Consider the following 18888-nt stretch of genomic DNA (forward strand, 5'->3'; position numbering starts at 1 on the left):
TGAAAAGCGTTTCGGAATACTATTATCATATATTAATTATATATATATGATATGATAATGTACGTAATATATTTGTTGTGGCTACACTGATAAAACCGCATAGCAACAGTTGCAATTGTTGTTATTGCTTTACTATGTCACCGCATTTCCGCCTTCGTCAACCTCATGACATACTCTCAACTAAAAACTGATTGGCACACTTTGACAATCCGTGTAAACATGTGCTTACCCCAAAAATAGGACGAAGCCGCTTATACACATTTTAATATAGAACTTTGAACTTCGCCGGCAAATATTAGCTTTGGGTGTGCTACCCGATTCCTCCTCTGATTTCCATGCCAATACAGTTGCGAAAAAGGCAGGCATTAGTGTTATTGCTTTTCCTCATACAGTATACATATGTACATGCATATGTGAACATATGTAGATGATATTTGTACTATGTCACTTTGTTGGCGAACTTGAATGTATTGGTTTGTGGTGCATATTTTTTGTCAATATTTTTTAAGGAACTTCTAGCAAAAAGAGCCTTAAAGTATGCAACGTACTTTACGTATATTGGCTTTTGTCACATATTCTACGTTATTTGGGCGTTTTCATAAGCGGCAATGTGCTAAAGAGTCGCAAAAAAATCGTAATAGAGAAAGAATGTTGTCCGCTCTGGAATGTGGCTGCCGCTTTCCGAGACAATTTTTGAATGTGAACAGAAAAAATTCAGAGCTCATAGCTTTGCCGTTCCCAGCGAGTCTACTATAACTATGCGTTCATGCGAATCAACAAAGTGGCTTAATGCCATGTGTAAGAATGATACGTTTTACTTGGCTGTGACTAGTACAGAATCACACAGGGCTGTAAGTCTGCTCAATGAGAAATTTTCGCCTATCTGAAAGGAACCTCTAAGCAGTAGTGCTACTGCCACCTTTGTGGTAACGAACAATGCCAATAAAACGTTTATTAGTTTGGAAAACTGAAATCATGATAAAGTTCTCAACAAAAAATGTTTCCACTACTCACTTTAATGAACTTTAGCCTTTCCTCAAGCGGCTTTGTTAAAATTGAGTCTTTTTGGTTTTAATATTAAAATTTGGAATGGCCACTGTTTCCAAGAATTTAAGAGAATCAAGCTGTAGGAGACAGGTAATCAACCAAGTTCCTCTTTTCTTCACTGCATGGGTTTTAAGCGGAACTTCCTAGCACATTAAGGCCAAAAATCCTACTATTTGTCAACTTAGCAAGTTGCTTTTGAGAAGTAAGCCAAAATATTTTAGACTTAAATTTACCTTGGATCTCGACATTGATTAACTTAACGGAGTTCTCATGGATACACGACAATTTGTCAAAATATGAGAGTTTTAATACATCTTTAGGAGTTTTTGGTATTAGTGATTTTTTTGCAGCTGTTTAAGTAAGATTCTCCGTCTCTGGACATAACCTAACTTAATGCTAAAACTGGACATCCTAGAGTTCACTCTTTTTGCTCTCTTTGTTTGTTGTATAAGTCCCACACAGTGTTGGAAGCGTTTTTTATATACATATACATACGTACATATGAGTTAGTGTTCGCATGCTGTTGCAGAAAAACAGCAACATCCCAGACTAGTAAGTTCAGACTCTTCACTTTATGCAACAGCATCAATTCGTGCGGGTGTTTGCCACAAAAGAACAACAACGCTGTAAGTCCAACAAAAAATGGCCACAAGTGGACAGTGTGCAGCAGACACACACTCACATATGCGAATTTTGTAGCAATAGATTGTGGCTGTAACTACGTCGATAGCAGCGACATCAGAATTTGTCGAAACCGCATATTTGGGGCTTTGTTAGCTGGCACATAAATAAACAGATTCGAGTGCACAAAGCGGGGTCAAACACACACAAGATGGCAGCGGGCATTCGATATCGCGTGCAGCGCTCCGGTGATGTGGGCAGAGTTCGTTACCTTTTGTTGGTTATTTTCCCAATGCATTAGCAATCCTTGTCGCGAGCGTGTCGCTTTTGTCTATGCACCTCTCTCGGTTCATTGGCGGTGGCTCTAATTCGCGGAGTGTAGCTTGGCTACGTGTACACAGACCGAGCACTTGCGTTGTGTCGCTAATTAATGCACGCCATGTTGGCCGATGGCCCACGCTCATTTACAAGCGAATGCGCTGAGAAATTCATGGCGAAAATTTCATAGCTCACTACTGAGCTGACTGGCTAACGTGGACAAGCCCTCACAGATTGAATGTAAGGATGGCACTCAGTGTGAAACAAGTCCAAATACCTGAAATATGGATTTTTATATTGTAGGACATATTATTCGGGTGTCAGTGTATATTATAAAAGATTGTGAAATGTCGATTTGGGTCTTTTGAATTCTATTGAATTTGTATACACAAGTCGTGAGGGTTTTGTTTCTTGATGGTCGATCATATATTATAGTGAATTAATTTTTTTGAATCAATTGGATTTCAGAAGTTGGCGAGGTTAATTATAGACTTTGAGAGTCCTTCCAAACAAATAAACCGCGGTACCTTTAGGAGTCATACAAGAATTTGAGAATCAGGCTCGATTTCTCAAAAAAAAAAAACAACGATCGCAGTGCCATCAACAAAATAAGTTGCTTTTGCGTCTATAATATGCGCAAGTATAATTTGTGGCATATATAAGAAATAGAGTTTTCTCACCCCCAGAAAATAACACCTTTTCGAGACAATTTGATTTGCAAAGCTATCATTACTTACCCACCATTCTGAAATATGTACAAATATAATTACTTATATATATTAGGAACCACCTACCCATATTTTTGGAAACAGTTCCAATCAAACTGATACGAAAAGTGCCACTATAGAACGGATGCCGGCTACCTTGCCACCTGCAGAATTCCCACACCTAAAGCCTTTAGGCTGCGAGACGTAAAAAAGCACTACGAAACTGCCGCTAGCATTGTTTGACAAGTCGATTTCCAAAACGCACCAATACTTTGGAATTGCAAACTTTGCTCACAGCAGCGCAGACGATTATTTTCTGCTTACATACATATTTACGAATGCACTTAAGTAGGCAGAAATGGCACAATTCTCGCTTCGAAACTTATAAAATATGAACGTTAATGAGAAAAGTTTTATTTAATTAAACTAATCGAAGTTCGGCGCATTTGCTTTGATAATAAGTACAATTATTTCCACAAGGTATGCACGCCGAAGCTGCTGCAGCCATCTTTTTGCCGTGAAAACTCAACTCGCTGAAATTGCCTTCCATTAGCTATACAAATTAGAGAATTCATTGTGCGAATGTGTCGGCGGCAGGAGGGGCATGAACTTGTGCTTACAATGAAATAAAACTTTACTTTGATTTTTGCAATTAATAATAGCGCAATTTCTCATTTAGGCTTACAATTGCGTAGCCGTTGAATAAAATAGGTGTATATGTCAATAAAGGGAAATTGGTGTGCGAATATTTTTGAGTAGAAGAGTTTTGTGAAGCATAATAACTTTTTAAGTACTAGCCATTGAATTAAGTAATTAATTGTACATAATGCAATGGATCATATTATAATTTTCCTATCACAAATATGTGTAATTCCTTTTCTTCTTCTGTAACACTTTATACAATAGTCACTCATACGCCCTGCTGATACATTAGCTACCACTAAAAGGTAATATTTTTTTATCCACGTTATTTTAAGTTTACAGAACAATAAGAACTTAAATGAAATTAAATAATTTCCTATTTTCCAACAATCACATTAACTAAGTATTTTTTAGAAGAAAGAAAAAATTCAAAATGCCCATATCCATTTAATGTCATATTTTAAAGTATAAAACTCACCATAAATTTATTTTCAGATTAACACATACGATAACTAAAAGTATATCACTATAATAAGGACTACCTTTAACTTGTCACAAACCGACCGGATCACTGTATTTAAAACTAAACTTTATAATTACGCAGATTATCCACATTTATAATATGTACAATTGACAGCTGAGAGTAATTAGTATCTTTCCGCTTGAAATCGTTGCTTCTAAATAACCATCCCTTGTAATATGAACCGTGCACTTAAGAGGAAAGTTTGAAAGCATGCTGTCTAAAAAAAATAACATTGAGGTAGACAAACGACCACACAGTCATGGTAGCCCCCTGAATTGCGGTCCGTTCACAGTTTTCCCGGCGCATAAAACTCGGTCCACACTTTGATCTGGTCCATGCCCGGTAAGTCAATGAATTCTATTTTTTCGCTAATATTTAGGCATTTAATATCGCCCACTTCACGTGTGACCGGCTCGAATATCAAGTCCTCCAACATATCACAATTCGGGTCACTATTCGCCGCGAAACTGGTCCATATGTCAACCATGGTGCGCGTAATTTCATGCTCTTTGGAATCCTTCGGTGGCTTATGTGAAAATAAGGCATAAAAGAGATAACAGAGATCATCACCGTGGCAAGTGCCTTGCACGTCGCGACCGCAGAGAATATTACGTATGGCATTACCATCGCGAGAGTCATAATCGAAGCGATACACATATGTGGGCGCTGTGCTGTGGCGTTGACGAGCGAGCACCGTACGATAAATGGGCACCCAGAATTCACGATGCGAATTCAGCTGTTTTGTAAAGAGTTATAATAAGAGTAAATATTCGCGGCATGAAAGAGGTAATATAAGCCATACTCACCTCCAAAAACTTCATCATTGTGGCACGCGAACATTCCTCATCGCCGAAGTAAGTGCTTTTGAGTTGGAGACCGCAAGCTTCTGCCTTCGCCGAATCACGATCGAAACCGGCATCGATTGGCACGAGGTTTTTACAGTTCTTCACTTCATCTAGTGTTGCGGGGCGGCGTGTTATTTCTGCGGATAGAAAATTTTAGATTCTTTGCTCAACCCGCAATATTTTTTACGCACCTGGATAAAAGATTAAACCCTCAAAACTAGTGCCACCAATGATGATCGGTATATCATTGCTCCACGTCCTTTTCAATAACTCATACGGGTGTTCACTCATCACACATTGTTCCGTCCAATAGGGCTCCACAGTTGGCACGAAGGCAAAAAGTGTACGGTTGTGTTTCTCTTCTTTCGTCAACACCATGCCATTACCACGCACTAGGTCAGGTCCTTTTGTATTCGATAAGTAATCGTATACGTCTGCATCGATATCCTCACCCTGATAGCCTAATGCCTTGGCCAGTCGATAGGCCCAACGTTTGTTAGGTACATTCGCCCAAGAGCAGAGTGCGCTGCCGGACATTACGATGCCTTTGTTTACCAATCCTTTAGACTGCTCGCTAAGTAGGCAAATATGTGTGGACGCGCCACCAGCGCTTTCACCAAAGACAGTAATATTGTTTGTGTCACCACCGAAAGCTGCGATATTTTCTTTTACCCAACGCAGTGCCATTATTTGATCTTTAATGCCAGCATTTCCGGGCACTTTCACATTGGGATCGTCCAGACGTAGAAACCCAAATGGTCCAAGGCGGTAAGCAATAGTCACCAGCACGATATCCTTGTGCATGAAGAAGTCTGGGCTATACATATCACGTGTGGCTTCTCCTATTTGAAAGCCACCGCCATATATCCAAACCATTACTGGTTGCGCTTTCTCTGGTTTGATCTGCAAAAAATCAATAAGAAATGCAATATAAAAGCGAGGAGGTCGGAAAGAAAGTGGAAAAGTAAGGAAATATTTGAAAAAGGAAGCAAAAATCTTCGAAACTTGGACAGAACAGAGCTTTAAATGGACGAAGTAAGACACTGGTAAGGCATTTGCTTTTCAGTAATGTATAAGTTTAATGGTCGGGTTTCACCCTTCTAGCTCAAAATTGGTTGAGCGACTGCAACTGAAGGATTCTCAATACTTACACTCTTTGTAAACACATTCAGATACAAGCAATCCTCTGATCCTTTGTATTTACGAAATATAACGTTTGTCTGTAGCGGCTTCTCGGCGGGACCAGTGCCATCTAGCACGCCTTGCCAAGGTTCAGACGGCACGGGCGCCCGAAAACGCAGCTCACCCAACGGTGGCTTCGCATAAGGTATGCGCTCAAAGCTGAAATACGAATCGCCCCAAATGGTGAGACGCTTCACGCCTTTCACCTCGCCTTTGATGGTCTTCGCCACCTCATAGATTTTTGTGGTGTGTTTACTTTGTTCATATTTGAACTCGAGGACCCTGAAACGGAAATAAAAATCGTATTTAGTGAATATTATGCAAATGGCAAACGTTGCCGAATTATTTATAGCGATTTTAAGCAAATTTCAATTTTTTATTGTGCAAGCGATGCGAAGCGGAACGTTATATATACATATATTCAGTGCGCAAAAATCTTCGCGCATGTGCAATGCCCATCGAGTGCGCGCATATTGCAACGCTAAATACTTTTAGTGAGCGTGTTTTACCGCTTTTATTGGCTTTTCGCTTAATGTAATATATTTGCTATGATTATTGTTTCTGTAAGCGATCGTACGGTGTGCCGGCACGCACAGGTAGCCGACAACTTGTCATGCCAGCGGCTTTAAGTGCAAACTTGAATAAGTACGTCTAGCGGTTTCGCTACACAATTGAAAGTAAAACAAACAATCTAAAAAATAAACAAAAGAGGCGAACGAAACGTGAGGAAAAAATACATTATATTTACGAGTAGCAAACAACGACGTCGTCGTCAACCTGACAACTTCGTAAATATCAAAATGAAACAAAAAGTGCCAAAGCGTCTTGCTTTGAGGTGTGAATCAAAGCAAAACACGTTCACTCGTCATGCTCTCCTCGCAAATCACTGCATCTTGTTGTCTTTACATGCATGAAGTATTAACTTTTTATTCACCTTCGGAATGTATTTTACGATTTTCATTGGAAAAATGCATGCGCATTAATTTCACCGTCAATAACAAATGTCCAGCTATGTGTCTTTGTATGCACTTGCGACTTAATATTATGGAATTTTGGTGACCAGGTATCATACATACATATGTTGCAGAAACACAAATTTATGTGCCCTGCTTACAAGATTTTAAGCCTGACAGATACTATTGCTCTGATTCTGAATTTTGTTTTATTTAAATCAGTTCTCACCACAATTTCTATGGTGTGTTGAGTGCTTTAAAAATGACAGTTCTTTGCCGCTGCCGACACCGAAATACGGTGTCATACAAGTAAAGTGGATAAATTAATACCTCATTAGAGAGTGGCAGTTTGGTTAGTATTTCGGGGTGCTGGCATTTATGTTAGTCGAAAAATTGGGGTAAATATATATTTTATAATATTTGGTTTAAAAATGTACGATGTGATCATTAAACATCCCTAATTTTAGCAAAATATCGCATCATGTCCCGCAGTATATCTCAGATTTGATGTTCCGTCAGCCGCACTAATAGAACAGTCATCGTATAATTTATTTCCACCGCCACATCTATAAATTAAATTACTGTTTCAAAGTTCACAACATCAAGTGAGTAATAACCGTTCCAATTATCTGTCAGCAATTTACATTTAAATAAAATAGTAGCAATTGTAGAAGTTTTTACAATGTTTCTCGCAGCTCCGTTAATATTTAATACACAAGATTTAATCACTTCATGTTACATATGGTGATAAGTACAATATACTTATATAAGGTATGGCATATAATTCGAAATTAAATTTGATACAGAGATAACCAATCGGAGTACGCATGACTGACTTCGCATGCTGTCTCTCATTTTGACCTTTAGATCAAGTATAAAAATTATTCTAAAACGGTTTATAAGCAGGCAGGTATTAACTTCGTCATCTCACGTAATTAGTTTATTTAAGAAATTGTATTTTATTTGCGGTAATTATAACCGTAAATAGCGGCTACGTACATAATACTTAGAAATTTACATACGTTTTTTATATTATTTCGTTGCGCTCTTTGTAAGCTAGCCGTTCAAAGTGCAGTCAATCTGTCATAGTCGCTTTGACGTAATTATAAATAAGGTGTGTTCTGGTTTTTTATTTACATTGAAAATGATTTATTCCCCGCAATAATGAGCTTGGTGTTTTAAGTTATAACTTTCAGAGTAATCCGATCCTAAACCGTTTATAAATTTTTTAAAGCCAAATTTGCCAAAATCTCATACTTATAATCCCAAAATGCATAAAATCGGTTCACTATTAATCACAATAGTTTTTTACATATTTCCACTTCAGCACCATTTATTTGGTTTTACAGTTTACTCGAAAACTATTTTAGTCTGCTTGTCACATTGACGCTTACGCTTGGTTTTTCTCGAAGTGCGAAACGTAATGACGTCGTGCTTAGCTCACAAGCTTAATATAAAAACTCTCAACTAAAAAATTAGAATTTATTGAACACTTTGCGACTAATTTGCAAGTAACAATCGCATTTAAGTGACTTTAATGACTAATAATTATAAACTTATGGGCATTATAAATGTTTATAAATATAAAACAGTTTTAGTAATTAAATAATAATAAGTTATTTACGATGCAGCTGTAAGTGTAAACTAGAATATTAAAAAAAATATATGTTATATATAAAAAGTACGTGTCACGTTGTTTGTCCGCGATGGACTCCTAAACTACTGAACCGGTTTTAGCAAAATTTAGCACACTGTATCCAGTTCGAACCAACTTAGAAGTACGGATAGCTAAAACAATTATAAATAAAAAGTACAGTGAAAGCTCTATTAAATGAACACTCTATTAAGCGGACATCTGCATTAACAATGCACATTGGCCGGTCCCACACGTTTTTGATTTTTATTAAGTAGGATCTACTAAGCGGACAACTCTATTAACTGGACAGAAAGACTGGTAATCACCTTGGATTCTTATACCGACAAAAACAAACTGGTATAATAGAAAATGACTGGTATACGCAAACATCACAGAATAGGAAGAGGTTATACTTTTCCTAGGATAGTACCTGCTTTCTACGCTTACAGGTTAGCAACTCGATCTTTAATTGGTATAACTCTCTTCTTCTTCTTTTCTGGTATAACTCTCACAATCTGATATAATCAAAATGAAGTAGAATAGCAAGCGATTATACGAGTTTATTTCGGGTATATTTAAACTCTAAAAACTAAACTGGAAAACCTTCCTGCTGATCTTAGATGTCAATTTTGCAAGATATGTATACTTAGCGACTCATGCTTAGCGAATAGTGAATCGAAGATGTTTGTTTACTAGTTTCCTATATTAAACAGTTATAGTTGCACTGTTATATAAACATATGGCGCTAAATAGTTATTCACTTGCTATAATAATAACTCAACAACAAAAAAATAACAATAATTAAGTTATTTAATGCAATTTCATTCGCCACATCAACTCAGCTATATAATTAGAGAAAAACAATAACAACATGTGGAACTTGATATTATATTTGCATATATTTATACTCGTACATATGTGTACAGTAGATTATTTTATTACTTCCATAAAATTACCAGCAAACACATTTATAATTCCTTTGTGCAATTGCAGGGCGACGGGCATAAAAAACTTCATAATTTAAATTACAATAATACATTTATCTAAGTTTACAGTTAAATAAGTTATTTGCTTTCAGTAAGTGATGCCCAGTGGTATCGTAGCACTTACAGTAATTGTAGGTTTATGAATACTTTATATGGCATGGTTGTCTGTATTTATGTGCTTCTTCTTGTATATAGCCATTATATAAATACAATACAACAAATGGAAATTTTCTGCGCTCGCTGACATCAAATATCGCACATTTCTCTTCGCGTGTAAAGTTGTTTACATATATTTACGACACATGTTTGTTTGTACAATAATATATGCATTGGCGTCTTTGCATGACCAAAAACGTGAGTCTCACCAAAGTGGGTAAAAGCGGTGAATCATTGAATATACAACGAGCTGACTTTTGAGTTTATGTGTACTCAGAATGCACGGTGGATGCCGTAGTCGCGTGCGTTGAGAGTGTGGCCATCATTTTTGAAGACACTGAGCTTAACCCTGGTTTAGGAGAATGTGTATGCATTCGAATAAGTTTCGGGCATGCCAAGAGCGCTCTTAATTTTTTAAATTTTACGATGAATTTTAAATCGTAAAGCCTATAAAATAGATAGCTGCATAGGTCAATCAGTAAACTCAAACGATCGATACAGAGAAGCCATTTTCAGCCAATTGATGACATTAAGCGTGAGTCGCTACTGGCATTGAAGGCTATTCCGAAAATTGACTTTAACAACTGTTTCGTGAATTGTAGAAAACAATTATATTGTGACCAAGAGGGATTACTGTGAGGAATTATGAAGTGAATGTGAAATTTCGTCACGTTTCATTGACACCTTTTTGGCATTTGAAACAATTTTCTTACCAGTTTAACGTCATTAAATTTGTCTTAAATAAATTTACGCTTGAAACATTTGATATTGGAAGGCTTAAACTAGCGATAGATCCACGTTCATTTCGATCATCACCATTATACATGTTTTTTTGTCTTCCTCTGGTATTTCTGCTTGAAGACCTTAATCTTCACGCAAATGAATATATCAAATCCATTATTTTCAAAATAAAGTTCGAAACCACACAAAACTGCTGCGTAATCAATTTCACTATCTGATTTTTATCTTATCTGACAATAAATGCATTAACAGGTGCGAAGTAAGCTTTTATATAGGTAACAAGGTAGCTTATTAAAACCAGTTAACTATTCAACAATTTAGTTGAGAGCACTATTTTCATTTACTGGATGTTCGACTGTTCTAATTCTTATGGCTAGTTAGGATTTTCTGAAATAATTGTATGATTTGTTAATGGTTTTCTAAATAACGTTGAGTTCACAATATAACAAACAAAGTGGAAAATTAAAGTGAAGTGAAGAAATAAGGTCATGCAAAAAAATTCAACGTTTTCGTTGTGGTGTAGAGGTGGTCGAAGATGCGCCACGCTCCGGAAGGCCTGTCGTCGAAAATTGCGATAAAATCGCTGAAATGGTCGAAAGAGATCGGCATAGTAGCAGCCGTAGCATCGGTCAAGAGCTGGGCATGAGTCATCAAAATATCATTTCAATTTCAATAAAAAAAAAATAAATTCAATAAAAATACCGCAAGACTTTTTTTACATATTCTTGATATACAATTCCTTTGTCAAAAATTTTATAGTTATCAGAAAATTCTCATTGATTAAATAATTTTGGACTTTGAATTGATTCCAGCATTTTTGATTAGGATTGAATTAAATTGGCTGTAAAGTTCCATCCATCCACAATAACAGCTTACACGAAGATTAGTTGTTTCTTTGTTTTGAAATATACACATAAAATTTCAAAACGATGCCGACATAGCAAAAGCTGTGTAGTTCATTGTACGTTAATCTCAACGTTTAGGTCATAAAGCTAATTGCCGCAATTTCTGTTCTAAATTTCGTTTTAATATCAATTTATTAGCGTACAGTTATCTCAGCTTGGTAGAACTTTCACGAAACTGAAGTTATGTGAACTTAATAAAGAACTTTAGCGTAAAAATAAACTGAACTATTTCGATATAAACCGGGTATCACTTTGGGCTAAATAACTGAGCACCCTAGTACCAGCTATGCATACATATAAACATAAATATTTTTTGGAAAGTTTCAACTCACTAAATTAAGCAGAAACTACACAAAAAATTTCAAAATTTTATAAACGGCACGCTACTGCATTATTACAAAATCAAAAACATTGTAGTTTGCCACCTGCCATCAGCAGCGACCGCTCCGTGTCAGCGCGCTCGCTTGCGGTCATTGTGCAAATTTTCTTGCCGCGAGCGGATGTGCGCATATACACTTACAACTCTGTACGCACACTTCCATTCAGCTCCATTAGCGTAACGGTAATATGTATATGTATACAATTAGATGCACATACATATATATGTAAGTGTTTAGTATATGTATATGTGAGGTAAATATGTGTTTGCTATTTTGTTGAACTTACTTAAAGGTCAGCTTTAACATATCCATAAATGAGAGTGAACTCATTTTGTGCGCGACTATTAAGCACTTTGACACAAACTATTGGAGAAAACTTTCAGCGATTTTTTTTTTTTGCAAAAAAGTATTTTTATATTTTTGAACTTTTCGAAACAGATGGATGTTATTTGGCTTTGCACTTTGACACTCTCCGAATGTACATACGTTATTTAGTTTTCGTTTCTAATTACACTTTGATTACTAATATTTTTGATTAATTTTTAATTATGTCTATCAACACGCACATTTAATTATACATAAATATATACGTTTTATGTATGCAAGCGAGTTTGAATATCGAAAAAATACGCTCCACACGAATTACATACGTACGCGTTATATGTTAGCAACAACAAAAAGGCACAAAATGCCGAATCACTTTATTACCAAATCGACAAAGTTACCAAGAGCGTCTAACAGCCAGCGGCTTTGTCCAAAAAGTTGGTAAGTGTGCCAGCGCTTCACAATCAAATGGAAATATACTAACAAACTGGTTGTGGTCGATAAACAAAATTGTTGTTGTGTTAATTATATTCCCACTATTAGTTGCAGCAAGTGTTATTGTTTCCGTTTGTTTTTGAAAAAATTATAAACCAAAGTATTTAAAGGAAGTGGCAACTGGAGAGCAAAGCGAAAACGCAACTTCTGCGCTACGATTGACAGGTGAAAGGAAAGCACAAAATATCACTTCAAGTAATAATTGTTACTTAAATCACTTTCGTTTAAGCAAAGCGCGAAACTAGCTGGCAACGGTAGGGCAAAATTGTGACTGAAGCAAAGTGTTCGCTAAAGCAGCGAATGAAGGCAGTGAGTCCCCGAAAGTTGCATTCAAGCGGCCACCGCATACGATGGTTAGCGAAGCGATCATGCACTTCTTGCAATGAAAGAGCGAAAATCACAGCTGAGCACTAAAATCAAACAGCTGGTGTTTCTCACTTTCTCTCTCTCTCTCTCTCTCTCACATGATTCTCGCTAGCTTATGTTATTGTTAAATTGTTGTTATATATTTTTTTGTTGTTTTATTTGGCTGATCAAGCCGGTTGGTATGTATTGTAGAAATCAAAGTAAATGAGCCAGGTGGCATCATAAATGTGGAACTTATAAAAAAGCTTCAAAAGCTTTGTTTAAGAGGCGATCACAATTCGTGCGCTACCAAACACTTAATGATAGTAGTTAACATTTATAGTAAATTAAATTTACTCTGGAATCTGAAAGGTCGTATCTGGGGTCCGCTGGGTACATTCATTCCGCTCAAATTTAATTGTGATCAAAACTAGTCGCAATAAAATTCAAAATTTTCAGCATCATCGTTTAGAACCATTATCCTTTAAAAGGCACATTCTTAACCAAGGCTTGTCCTGGCTTCTAAGTCTGTAAAATCAAAATATTAATTTTTTCTGGCAAAAGCATGTGACACCTCGTTGACCACCTTTCGAAAGTTGTTTTTCCGTCTAAGAAATTAGAAAAGGCACTAGCATAATGTAGAGAAATAAACTAGACAAACTTATAAAAGAGAACAAGTTCTAATATTCACAAATCGCTCACACCACCTTAGGTCTATTTTGTGTGATGTATTTTCTAAGCTTTAGCCAACGGAAATTACTCACACGTTTCAACGAATACCGTGCTTGTTTCATGCTTCGTTAATATCGGTCTTACAAAAGTCAGTAATCTCAAATTGCGGGAAAATTACTAATTACATAAAATAATATATACAAGTATATGATATATAGTTAGACCTAATTAAATGCTAAGCAGAATACATTTTCGCATCACATATAATATTTGAGATAATTTTTATCTAAACTTACTTACTACTATCAGCAAAAAATAGTAAGTGTTTGTTCATAATTTTTAAATTCTTAATTTATTCTTCAAAAGCTATGTCGTCCTTCTCAAAATAATCCTCATTTACCCCAATACACTTTTGCTAAAGTTTTTTCCAATCCTCGAAAGAGTTGTTAAAGTCAATTTCCGATATAGCCATTAATGCGTGTAGCGATACACGCTTTATGTCTTCAATTGCCTCAAAAGCTGCGTTACGATATTGGATGAAAATTTGACGAAAAATTCACTAAGAATCCATGCAGTATACGACAGTGCTTTATCGCGGTGTAAAATTCAAGAGTTATCGGACTATAATTTTGGCTTCTTTTTACGAATAGCTTTACACAAATTACGCATATATGTAGGTACCCCTCAAAAATTATTCCTTGTTGACAGTTTGACGGATCGAAAAGAATTCGGAGTGCACCACCTCACCACCTCAATAATAGAAGAAAGCTATCAGCCTAACCTTGATTCTTGACCTGCTTTGACGGGGTATTTTGGCTTCAGCTCATCTTTGCCTCGATTCGGTCGATTAGTCGTCTGCTTCCGGGTGGTAAGCACAGATACAAAACTCCCCGCCAGTAATAGTACGTGCTTTCACTTTTCTTACGCCCAAATGATCTTTCAAATTGTCTTCACTGATCCTTTCGATCTTCCAACGATGCCAGTAAGATCTCCAACTGTTTATAGTCGATTCTCAACCAGCAATTCCTTTATTTTATTGAAATGTTGATCATCAGTTGATGCCGATGGCCGTCCTGGGCGTGGTACGTCGTCAACGCGTTCTCCTTCTTTGAATAAGTTGTATCAAACGAAAACACTTCCTCGCGGCAAACAATTATCACCGAAGGCCTTTTCCCTTTTTTTGAGTTTTCGCGCGAAATTTAAATAAAAAAGTCGTACAACAACGCCCACAGCAGTAGTCATATCACATACAATTTATATCGCTTAATATATTGCTTATATACAACAAAAAAAAATGTAGCCTCTTCACGAATTTTGAATTCAATCGCCTTAATTAATATACAACGCGTTGTTGAATTACAAAAACAAATTTAACTAATTGCATAATGGACACAGTTTAATAATCTTTTATTAATTTAATAATTCGCTAACTTGTGTGCATGAAAAACAAAAATTATTAGCAAAAAATTGTATATGTCGGTTTTTAATAAATACCAGTAACAAAAGATAATTACTTATCTATTATTATTATTACTATTTGTTCGTTTTTTTTGGTAAATAAAAGTGGGTATTAAAATGGGTTTAATATATTTCGAATTTGAATTTCAAACATTAGCTTCACTTGAGCATGCAATATTATAATTTGTTGATTAATAATTTTTTACAACTTAGTTCGTAAAACGCTAAAAGTTCAAATTCATAACTATGTGCTCTATATATTAATTTTTTTATGGTTTGTGGTTACTCAATCACCACAAACGTCAGTTATACAAAACTTGTTAACAAAATAATGAATTATTGCGAATTGCTCGCCAATTACCGTAAAACAAACAATTTCAAACCATTCTAATAGCCTAATTTTATTAATACTAAGTTTTTATTTCAATTAAAACATAAGCAGAGCATAATAGTTTTTTTTTATGAAACAGACTATATTTAAAAGTAAATGTACTTACCATTTAACTGATGAAAATTTTTATACATTAAGTATAAATTCAATATTTTTTCTTCAATTAAATATATTTGTAGTTACGTGAGAAACTAGTTTTGTGCGTTCATATGTAGTTAATGTCGTCACGTCAGCTGTTTGTACGGTGATTTCTACAATTCAACACAGTTCATGTTCAAGGCTATGTGCGTGGAAGTTCAGTTATATGTATGTATATGTTTCTATGAACACATTTATAGAAAAAAGTAAGCATTTTCTTGTCCTATGTGATATCAGAAATAAAATTTTGAAAAATTGCTCCATTAAAAACAATATATGTATACTAGCTGTAATGTCTTCCGATCTTTGATACAAAGTATATCTGTATTTTACCAATGCTTCTGGCTCGAAAGTTGCAACGAGATGCCAGCAATTTTCAAAAATGATTTTTATGTTTAAACTCTACTACAGATCTTAAGTTTTACTTTTCCCTTATTATAATTTCGGCTGCGACCTTTAATGTTATCTACAATTTATTGATGAATGAAGGCCAAATAGCGGTGTATTTACAAGTAGATATCTCTATAGTACTGACATATAATTTCTGTAATCATTACCTTATATTTCATTATTACATTTTGTGTTTGGTTAAAAATACAACCATTTTGTAATAAAAAGAAGGTGATTCCTTCGAGCCGGATTTGAACCAGCGACCTATGGATGTCTACTTAGCGATTATCTTTCTACAGTCCACCGCTCTACCAACTGAGCTATCGAAGGCTGTATAACACCACAGATTTATGTGGTCTATGCGTCAGTCTTTATTCGTTTGTATTTGGAGTTAATTGCTCTGCGGTTTGCTTATGCGTTTCTTATCGCTGGCGCAGACTTGATAATGTCGAAATTGGTGTTTCTTCGCAAACTCTGCGCGTAGTTAAGCTTATACACACGTATACATATGTATTTAAATATTTATAAATGTTCAGTCAGCAGGTGCCGTGATTGAAAGAAACTTATTTTCGCTGCGAAAGGCAAAAGCAAATGGATTTGGTCTTAGGACTGCAATCCGAATAGAGTATACTAAGTTTCCCAGCAAGTTTGTAACAGTCAGAAGGAAACGTTGGGGATTAGCGTGATGACTTGAGTCGATATAGTCATGTCGGTCTGTTTGTAATATACATACATGCGTGAACTAGTTACTCAGCTTTTGAGATATCAATCAGAAATTTTGTAAACAATTTTTTCTCTCCAAGAAGCTGCTAATTTTTTGGAGCAGTCGATATGGAATCACTATAGCATATATCTGCCATACAGAACTGAACGATCGGAATTAATTGCTTTTTTATTTGACAATATATCCTCAAGAAATCTGAAATAGCTTATTGTCTAAGGTAACGGTACAATCTCTGAAGAAATTGTTCAGATCGGAGGACTATGGGGCATGGTTGCATTCCAAAAATCGATAAAAATAATTTTTTTATATTTTCCACTGCTGAAGTACTCTGGTGATGTAGTGACCGATGCAAAGAGCATACTTAAATTATGGAGGGAACACTTCTCCAGCCTGCTGAATGGCAGTGAACGCACAACGCCAGGAGAAGGCGAACCCGATTCCCCAATTGATGACGATGAAGCAGACGTTCCATTGCCCGACCATGAAGAAGTTCGAATAGAAATTACCTGTCTGAAGAACAACAAAGCAGTGGGGGCCGATGGATTACCGGCCGAGCTATTCAAACACGGCGGCGAAGAACTGATAAGGAGCATGCATCAGCTTCTTTGCAATATGTAGTGGGACGTAAGCATGCCCAACGATTGGAATTTAAGTGTGCTCTGCCCAATCCACAAAAAGGGAGACCCCACAATCTGCGCCAACTACCGTGGGATAAGCCTCCTTAACATCGAGTATAAGGTTCTATCGAGCGTATTGTGTGAAAGATTAAAGCTCACCAACAACAAACTGATTGGACCTTATCAGTTTGGCTTTAGACCTGGAAAATCAACAACCGACCAGATATTCACCATGCGCCAAATTTTGGAAAAGACCCGTGAAAGGAGAATCGACACACCACCTCTTCGTCGATTTCAAAGCTGCTTCCGACAGCACGAAAAGGAGCTGTCTTTATGCCGCGATGTCTGAATTTGGTATCCCCGCAAAACTAATACGGCTGTGTTAACTGACGTTGAGCAACACGAAGAGCTCCGTCAGAATCGGGAAGGACCTCTCCGAGCCGTTCGCTACCAAACGTTCTAAGTTCTGCGGAAGATTTAGGATCCGTTGCGCATTGGCCACACCAAAAACGTTCCGTGGAACGATGAGCTGTATGAGATATACGACGCCATTGGCATAGTTCAGCGAATTAAAAGACAGCGACTACGCTGGCTAGGTCATGTTGTCCGAATGGACGAGAACACTCCAGCTCTGAAAGTATACGCAGTACCCGCCGGGGGAAGCAGAGGAAGAGGAAGACCTCCACTCCGTTGGAAGGACCAGGTGGAGAAGGACCTGGATACGCTTGGAATATCCAATTGGCGTCACGTAGCGAAAAGAAGAAACGGCTGGCGCGCTGTTGTTAACTCGGCGATAATCACGTAAGCGGTGTCTACGCTAATTAAGAAGAAGAAGAAAGTACTATGGCATACTGAGCACTGGAATAATGTTTTCAAGATCCCAAGTTACTATAGGCCAAAAAACTAGAAAAAATCCAATGCATTCACGTGCCTGAACTCAGAGGGAAAATATCTATTAGTTCCGTCACAAATTTTCGTTTTATCCATTTTTAAACCGAAATATTGATAAACTACTATTTCTTCTAAGCATTTCTCACATTTTCTCATGAGCTTAGTTTGCTGAGGACGTTTTCTTTTGGAATCACTTAAGATCGGTCTCCAATTAGAGTTTCAATCTTTTTCTGGTACCAGAAAGCAGCCTTATAAGTATAATTTTGACCCAAAAGCGAAGAAGAAGCTCTTGGACTAAAGAGAAAACTCAGTTCCAATGAAAATTTAATCGCCAAACGTTAAACCTATTACTATACCTCCAACTTATTATTTTCGTAATTTGTCTCTTTAGCTTTCCAGATTTGTGGGTACTCTGCTATCCCTTCATATATATGCTGATACTTGACTGTTCTGTTCTTCGCCTGATGGCTTAGCATATGATAGGGTTTGGAAATCATTTTTCTTGTCTCGCAACCTATTAGAGTGCTTAATTCAGAAAGCAGGCATACTTACCTCAAACCTGGAAAAAATCCACAATAACTTCTTTCTTCTGAGAAATATATATTTTTATTTCTTCTTTCCAACATTTATAATATTTTAATGTATTACATTCATAGCAAAATATTTTTCAATAAATATTAGCATCACAATCTATTTAGTTAGTGGTATGCTTGTCCATAGTAATAAACTTTATAAAAATATTTCAAAATATACAAAATTACGCAGATTTCTTTTGTAGTACTTATCAAAAAATACACACTT

General features: G+C 36.4%; 1 protein-coding gene and 1 non-coding gene across 3 annotated transcripts; both read right to left on the minus strand.

Moving 5' to 3' along the window:
- Positions 1-3762: 3762 nt before the first annotated feature.
- Positions 3763-12734, minus strand: LOC120766882 (esterase B1). 2 transcript variants are annotated; one of them, XM_040092625.1, is made up of 5 exons: positions 11929-12734; positions 5855-6167; positions 4895-5606; positions 4665-4840; positions 3763-4594 (listed from the first exon to the last, which is right to left on the minus strand). In XM_040092625.1, the coding sequence occupies exons 1-5, from the start codon at positions 11970-11972 to the stop codon at positions 4145-4147; spliced, it is 1695 nt and encodes a 564-aa protein (XP_039948559.1). In that variant the 5' UTR covers positions 11973-12734; the 3' UTR covers positions 3763-4144. The 2 variants fall into 2 exon arrangements, with proteins under 2 accessions (XP_039948559.1, XP_039948560.1); XM_040092626.1 differs by lacking the exon at positions 11929-12734 and adding an exon at positions 6301-6367.
- Positions 12735-16091: 3357 nt separating this feature from the next.
- Trnay-gua lies at positions 16092-16185 on the minus strand. The gene is made up of 2 exons: positions 16149-16185; positions 16092-16127 (listed from the first exon to the last, which is right to left on the minus strand). It is a non-coding gene; the product is annotated as a tRNA-Tyr (tRNA).
- Positions 16186-18888: the final 2703 nt, after the last annotated feature.

The sequence above is a fragment of the Bactrocera tryoni genome, chromosome 1 (assembly GCF_016617805.1).
Source record: "Bactrocera tryoni isolate S06 chromosome 1, CSIRO_BtryS06_freeze2, whole genome shotgun sequence".
In the NCBI taxonomy this organism is placed as follows: Eukaryota; Metazoa; Arthropoda; class Insecta; order Diptera; family Tephritidae; genus Bactrocera; species Bactrocera tryoni.

What these genes read in the sequence shown, in the direction of transcription:
- LOC120766882 (XM_040092625.1), bottom strand. Translation starts at nt 11,972, where the DNA reads ATGAGTTCACTCTCATTTATGGATATGTTAAAGCTGACCTTTAA. An exon ending in TGAATGTGTTTACAAAGAGT is followed by an intron (nt 5,607 to 5,854) that starts GTAAGTATTGAG and finishes GATTTTTTGCAG; the next exon opens with ATCAAACCAGAGAAAGCGCA. An exon ending in CAATGATGAAGTTTTTGGAG is followed by an intron (nt 4,595 to 4,664) that starts GTGAGTATGGCT and finishes TTTACAAAACAG; the next exon opens with CTGAATTCGCATCGTGAATT.